Here is a 7,444-nt window from a genome sequence, read left to right as displayed (position 1 = left end):
TTACCATGTATTAGTTTTTGAAATACTGCTTATAAATTTTAATGAAACACTTTTAATTTAATCCACGCACTATTTATTTTTTCAGAAATTTAATAAAAAAAAAATTCTAAAAACTCCAATACTCTTTAGGTTTTTAAATAGATAGATTGCATCAGTTATTGTTCTCTACAAGCTCAATCATTAATTCAAGATGTAGAAAAAATAATTACACGTTATAAGAGTAAGATAATTAAGAGGAATATTAAACCAAATCGAAGTTTTAATTAAAATTTAATTAAAATAATAGGCCCGAATTGGGTTGGAAGGATCATCTCATAATCTTTTTTTATTTTTTTATTATTTGTAAAATGAATGAATGAAACGTGCGGTGCGATTGCTAACGTGCGCTGAGATTGCGGCACATGATTAGTAGCGTGGATGTCGGAAAATAACTAAAGCTGATCGTGGACCCGCAAAGTAATACGAACTTTGTACGACGACGTTCAGTTGGCTTCCCCCACCCCCCAAAATCCAATACAGCTTTGCTTGCATGGATTTTATTTATTTTTTACTATTATTTTATATTTATTTTTCTATGAATTTTTTCATGTCAAAGTCAAAGTTAAATTTTTTCAAGTTTGGGTTAGACGGTAATAGTATATTATATGGGAGGATTTCTCTTTACTTCCTCATTTACTAAAAAAAATGTTGAAGACTGACAAAATGAGTTTTCCTTATGTTAGATTTGTTTAACTCTGGTTTTCTTATAATATTGTTGCTCTGGTTGGTTTTTGGTTATAGAGTCTAAGGTTGTTTTTGACATTTTGAGTTGTGAGTGTGCTTTTATTCCTATCTTGTAACCTCTCATGTGTATTGTTATATCTACAGTTTTTTTTTTTTTATTATAAGTGAGATTTTATGAATAAAATTAAGGAGGAGTCACTCTTAGACATATAGTCCCAACTCTTCTTAAAAAAAGAAAAAAGATTAAATTGAAGACTTAAATTAGAAAAGAGACGAGACGTCATATACTAAAATGAGATAATATTATTTAAAATTAATTATTGTTATTATTATTATTATTTTAGAATGAGAGTACTAGCCCTTACCTCCTCCTAACTAATTTCGTGGCTACTCAAGAGATAAGAAAAAAAGTCAAAACATTAAAAACTATTAAATAAATAATTATAAATTTAAATAATATTTGTTGACAATTTTTGCATTCCAAATGTTTGTTCCATCTTCCTCTTATCATCATAGACTCTTCAAAACGATTAAGTTAGGTGCTCTTTAAAACAAGAGCAAAACAATTACCTCTTGACATTCTTTTATTTTCCGGATTATAAAATGAATTAAACAACAGATAGTTTTGAAAAATGTTTTTGCCATCCAATTCCACCATTTGATTTCTATTTTGGAGATTTTATTCTATGCCATTAAATTCTTTACTCTCCTTCACAGAGTTGATAATTTAATCATTTATATTTTATCATTTGAGTCAAATTAATTTAAAAATTAAAAATAATAAAAGTTTTGTTTACATCCACTATATAACGAGATGGTGATAGCAAATGAATTATAATAAACACATTTTAATTTATTTCAAATATAAAGAATTAAATTTTTATTAAAAAAATTGGAGCACATGGTGATCTAAGAAAAATAATATTTACAGTTTTAGAATATGCAGATCACACTCATTTTTTAAAATAAATAAATATAAAATTCTCAAAAAAATGGATTTTTTTTAATAATAGATTATGCTAGAATGGATAATTTAACAAACTTAATCTAAAATGATCCAACCCACGGCTTATGTTTGTAAAATTCCCGAGATAATAATTTCTCATCTCACGAGTCAAATATATAAACAACCTACGGAGAAGTCAAACAAATCCCTGTTACTGCAATCATTAGCGGAAATATCCAGATGTTCCCGACGCCACGAAACTCCGAAATTTGTTTTCTACCAAAAAAAAAAAAAAAAAAAACCCAAAAGACCAAAACACAGTCTCACATCTCCGTCTCTCAGTATTTTGCTTTTAAAAAAAACAGGAATAGCAAACCTCTCTTTGAATCCACGTTTAAATCCGCACGTCCCAATCCAACTGGAGCTGGCTGAATCCCATCCAAATTCAATCTACCTACCTATTTCTCTCCCACTGATTTGGTTTCGATGGTAGTTGCCAAATCCTGGTTTTTCAGTATTTTCTCTCTTCCGCTCTCTCCACCTAAACCTTACGGATTCTATTAGTAGATTACAGCGTTGAAGTATTGAACTTTCGGGTAGTTACTCATAAAACCCCACATTTCCGAACAAGTGGGTTCTTTTTCCTTCTTCGTGCTTCTTGTTTTGGTGTACGGTCAATGAGTTCTTCTGGCTTCTTGTTTTCTTGAGGGAAACTTGAGGAAGAAATGACTTTACACACCTCGTTTCTGCTTCTGTGTCTGATATCTGGGATAATTTTTGTGAAATGTGATTCCTTTCCATCGCATGAAGGTATGTGCTTTATTGTTTTAACTACTTTACCAGATCTTGAAAGCGAGAGTTGTCACTTTGAACAAAATTTACTCAAGAGCTTAGTTTAATAAGCCTGTGACGCTTGGGCCAAGTTTTTCAGTTTCAGACTTGTCTAATTTTTTTTCCTGTTTTTTCTTCGGGTTTTTAGTATTCTTCAAGTAGTGTGATCTCAATTTTGGAATTCGAATCAATGTCCAACATGGATTACAGTTTTGGGGTAAATCTTGGATTTGCTTAAAGAATAATTAACGAAAACAAAGATACTGCATTCACGTTTGTAACTTCTTCGATTGAACTCTCCTAGTGAAAACTTTTGCTTTGCACAGTTGGGGCCCTTACAACCTTTAAGGAAGCTATATACGAAGACCCAGTTCTGGTTTTGTCCAACTGGAATGCCCTAGATCCAAATCCTTGTGGTTGGTACGGCATTTCGTGTACCGACGCTCGAGACCACGTTGTAAAGCTGTAAGATTTCATACATCTATCTTAGTACTTAATCACATCGTATCCTTTTCACTTTTCACAGTAAGATGCATCTGATGGTAGCTATGAACAACGCATCATTGGGCTTATTTTTCCTAATCATTTCATGATTGAAATCTGGTTTGCAGTAACATTTCTGGGTCATCCTTGAAGGGGTTTCTCGCACAAGAACTGGGGCAACTCACCTTCATGCAAGAATTGTATGCCATTGCTACCCCCCACCCCCAATCGAACTGACATTTCTCTTTCTTTCTTTTTTTCTTTTTTGAGAATTTGATGGCTGAAAGCTAATTTATAAATTGTTGTGTTGTAGGATATTGCACGGGAACAAACTGATTGGGATATTGCCTAAAGAACTTGGCATGTTGAAATCCCTCCAGGTTTTAGATTTGGGGATGAATCAATTGTCTGGTCATATTCCTCCAGAGATTGGAAGATTGACTAACGTTGTAAAGATGTAAAAGAATTTAATATTCTCATTTTTATTTTTGGGTGACGTATTTGAAGTTGGGCTTTTTTATTAAACTTTTTTTAATGCAGAAACCTTCAGTCAAATGGGTTGACCGGTAAGATACCTCCTGAGCTTTGCAATCTGAGATATCTCCAGGAACTTCGGTTGGACAAGAATAAGCTTCAAGGAACTGTTCCTGCTGCTGGAAATCCAGATGTTTCACCTTACATAAATGGGAAGTAAGTAAAGATTCTTGCAGTGAAGACTTTGGTTAAGTTCTGTCCTTTTAATATGCAGTTTTGGATGTGGTTGTGGGTACTGTGCAAACTTTTGAAAGGTTGGTTACAATGGCAACAAATAAGCTTAATTTCCCAATGAGACGAATTGGATGATCATATAAAGTAGTAGAAGTACTCTTTCTACAATCTGCCTTCCTTGAAGATGATTTAAAAGTTTAGTGTAGATAGCTCATGGGCAGGAAGGATAGTGCCATCAAATGTCAGTAATCTTTTAAGCATATGGAAAATTTTACCTGTTAGGCAGGATTCAGGGTTAAAACAGGTAAGTCGAGGATGATAGCAGAGTATCTCAATAGATAGCCACTAGCAGCCTGGAAATAGTTAACAGTATTCAGAAAGATTCTCTTTTGGTTCTTATGATTCTAGATCATTTGTTTTGTGGTGATTGAACCTTCATATTGGATGCAAAGCCAAATATAACTTCAAGTAGATGGCAAAAATGTTACTAGAGTTACCAAGGTTGTTGCCATTATCAGCACAGATATAATCAAGCCATTAAAAAAGATTAACTTCATTTACATTTCTTGTTCATCTTTGTTAGTGGATGTAGCGAACTCTTTTGTGGTTTATCAAAGTGAATTTGGAGATGTATGTTCTATTTGTTGTGGTCTGATATGGAGACAGTCAGATGGGTTGACTGGAGATGTATGCACTATTGTTGTGGTATGGGGCTTCATTTAGATTTGGCATTTAATTGTAAATTTGATGGATGAATCAGAATCTTGAGTGGGGATAATAAACATCTATTTAGCATGTAGAAGGTTTTAATTTTCTAGTTTATTTCTTGTACTTAATGTCTGGTTCAGGTATGGTGCAAGCAGAAACTTAACAGGCTTTTGTCGCTTAAAAGTTGCAAATTTCTCAAACAACTTCTTTGTTGGGAGCATACCTAAGTGCTTGGAGGATCTTCCAAGGTTTCTTTTATTGCACCTGTCTCTTGTTCCTTTCTTTTTTCTCGGTAAATCTTTTCATTGATGTCTTGCATGCAGGTCAAGTTTTCAAGGGAACTGCCTCCAACAAAAAGATTCAAAACAGCGTCCAACCATTCAATGTGGTATGTATGATAAGATTTTCCTTTATGGAAAACTATCTAGGGGTACAAGCATACATGCACAAAATATTCCATAAAGAGTAAATGCAAAATGAATAAAGGCTGTTCCAGGTTTAGAGTTGTTGACAAGTACATGCTCAGTTCTCATTTATTGAGTTTCAGAACATCCTAGCACGCACTAAAGCTCAACCCGGGGATACAAAGGGCTTATTTCAGTTTCTGCACTGCAACTAAGATCATTGTTGCAGTTACATGTGCAATCTGTCTGCATATGCGCCAATTGATCATTCTGATACTATGTATAGCCTGTGGCTGTTAAAGATTCAAGTGGTAAAGGCCTTGGGCTTGGGGGTATGCTTCCCCTAGGTCTAAGGTTTAAATCCCCTTGAGTGCAAACAATCTCTATGGGCCATCAGAGTGGGAGATTTTTCCCTTGAATTACCCGAGATGCACTTGCAGGAAACTCCTTGCCGAGGGTCTGTGCACTCCCGAGATTAGTCGGGACTCTATTTCCGGACATCTAGTGCAAATAAAAAGAAAAAAACATTTACAATTATTGCAGTTGGGATTGCAGTTGGGAGTCACAATAATTCTTTTTGTAGGCGGTGCTCCACCTGCCAAAAGCCATCCTGGAGCAAACTTGAAGCATCCACCAGCTAAGGGTGCATCAAAGCATCAGAGGGCATCAAAACCTGTCTGGCTTTTAGCTCTAGAAATAGCAACAGGAACTATGGTGGGTTCTCTGTTTCTGGTTGCTATCCTTACTGCTCTTCAGAAGTGCAATGGTAAATCTTCCATCATAATCCCCTGGAAGAAATCAGCAAGTGGAAAAGACCATATGACTGTATGCATAGGTTCGGTTTGTTAACTTATGCTATGTCCACCTCGATGCATTTAAAAGTTTTGGGAGTTAATTGACTGTAAATAATTTGTTTAATTACCGGTTTTCTTACAGATTCAGAAACTTTGAAAGATGTGGTGAGATACAGTAGGCAGGACCTTGAAGTAGCCTGTGAAGACTTCAGCAATATTATTGGCTCCTCACCAGACAGCTTGGTCTACAAAGGTACGATGAAAGGTGGACCTGAGATTGCAGTGATATCCTTCTGCATCAAAGAAGAGCATTGGACAGGCTATCTTGAGCTTTACTTTGAGAGAGAGGTACTAATTATTACTTGCTAAATAGCAGCCTAAAGAATTCAATGAACCACACTTATCACGGCATGCAAGAGGCATTAAATTTAAAACAACCAAGTTCAAGAATCTCACTTGTGATGTCATTCAGGTGGCTGATTTGGCAAGATTAAATCACGAGAATGCAGGAAAACTTCTTGGTTATTGTAGAGAGAGCACTCCATTTACAAGGATGCTGGTTTTTGAGTATGCATCAAATGGAACACTGTATGAGCACCTACATTGTGAGTCAAGTTTCTTTATTATAACATTTGTTTACTTCAATGTGCTTCACTGGAAAACTCATCCATGACATGCCTTATTGGATCAAATTTAAGCATTTCTCTTGTACTGCAGATGGAGAAGGATGCCAATTTTCTTGGACTAGGCGTATGAAGATTGCTATTGGAATTGCACGTGGACTGAAGTATCTTCACACAGAACTTGAGCCACCATTTACCATATCAGAGTTGAATTCTAGTGCCATTTATCTTACAGAGGATTTTTCCCCCAAGGTGAACCCAAAGCCTCATTTACTTGTTCTTTTCATCTGCTGGAAAATTAGTGATTTCAGCAAAGATTCACATTCAAAAACTGCATCAATCCCGTTTCCTATTTACTAGAATACTACTTTTATGGCTGTTTCCCTTGATAAAGCTTCAGAACGTCGGAGAAATTCTAAGAACATTATTCTTTAATTGCAGCTGGTTGATTTTGAATGTTGGAAGACTATTCTTGCAAGGTCAGAAAAGAACTCAGCTGCTATTGGCAACCAAGGTGCTCTCTGTGTTCTTCCAAATTCCCTGGAGGCACGCCATCTGGATGTCCAAGGCAATGTGTATGCTTTCGGTGTACTTCTACTGGAAATTATAAGCGGGAGACCTCCATATTGTAAGGAGAAAGGCTTCTTAGTCGAATGGGTAAGAAACTTGATGAAATATGAATGCATGCAATACTTCCCTTTAAATTAAAAGGTGATCTTTACTTAAGTAACGGACCGAAACCTTAAAGCTTCACTCTGCTGCAGGCCAAGAACTACCTTGAACTACCGGAAGTCATGTCTCATGTGGTGGATCCAGAGTTGAAGCATTTCAAAAATGAAGACCTCAAAGTTATATGCGAGGTAGTAAATCTTTGCATCCACCCAGACTCCAGCAAGCAGCTATCCATGAAGGAAGTGTGTACCATATTAGAGAGCAGAATTGACTCATCAGTACCCGTCGACTTTAAGACTTCTTCTCTGGCCTGGGCCGAGCTGGCACTTTCATCGTAAAGAGCTGAAGCAAACACGCCATAGATCAGTACTATACAGCTGTAATACTATTTTTTTTTTCCCACCCCCCCATCTCAATTTCTATGTTCCTTGTAAATGCTTGCATGCAAGAGCAAAAGTAAAGCCTCATGCCTGACAAAGTCTCTTTGTATACAATTCCATGAGTAGTAAAGTCGTGAGATCAATTGAATCACAACTTGGTAGTTCTTAACGA

At 35.8% G+C, this 7,444-nt stretch overlaps 1 protein-coding gene across 2 annotated transcripts; it reads left to right on the top strand.

The window, feature by feature from the left end:
* Positions 1–1,979: 1,979 nt before the first annotated feature.
* Positions 1,980–7,444, top strand: LOC121237534 (probable LRR receptor-like serine/threonine-protein kinase At1g63430). Of its 2 annotated transcripts, none has more exons than XM_041134308.1 (13): positions 1,980–2,479; positions 2,827–2,965; positions 3,112–3,183; positions 3,297–3,440; positions 3,524–3,673; positions 4,540–4,647; positions 4,723–4,787; positions 5,387–5,638; positions 5,740–5,945; positions 6,070–6,202; positions 6,315–6,472; positions 6,662–6,877; positions 6,985–7,444. In XM_041134308.1, the coding sequence occupies exons 1-13, from the start codon at positions 2,395–2,397 to the stop codon at positions 7,228–7,230; spliced, it is 1,974 nt and encodes a 657-aa protein (XP_040990242.1). In that variant the 5' UTR covers positions 1,980–2,394; the 3' UTR covers positions 7,231–7,444. The 2 variants fall into 2 exon arrangements, with proteins under 2 accessions (XP_040990242.1, XP_040990243.1); XM_041134309.1 differs by lacking the exon at positions 1,980–2,479 and adding an exon at positions 2,513–2,717.

Source organism: Juglans microcarpa x Juglans regia, chromosome 6S, assembly GCF_004785595.1.
Source record: "Juglans microcarpa x Juglans regia isolate MS1-56 chromosome 6S, Jm3101_v1.0, whole genome shotgun sequence".
NCBI classification, from domain to species: domain Eukaryota; kingdom Viridiplantae; phylum Streptophyta; class Magnoliopsida; order Fagales; family Juglandaceae; genus Juglans; species Juglans microcarpa x Juglans regia.
The sequence above is the reverse complement of the archived record's forward strand: the minus strand, read 5'-3'. Positions and strand labels throughout refer to the sequence as shown.

What these genes read in the sequence shown, in the direction of transcription:
- LOC121237534 (XM_041134308.1), top strand. Translation starts at nt 2,395, where the DNA reads ATGACTTTACACACCTCGTTTCTGCTTCTGTGTCTGATATCTGGGATA. An exon ending in CTCACCTTCATGCAAGAATT is followed by an intron (nt 3,184 to 3,296) that starts GTATGCCATTGC and finishes GTTGTGTTGTAG; the next exon opens with GATATTGCACGGGAACAAAC. An exon ending in TGCTTGGAGGATCTTCCAAG is followed by an intron (nt 4,648 to 4,722) that starts GTTTCTTTTATT and finishes TCTTGCATGCAG; the next exon opens with GTCAAGTTTTCAAGGGAACT.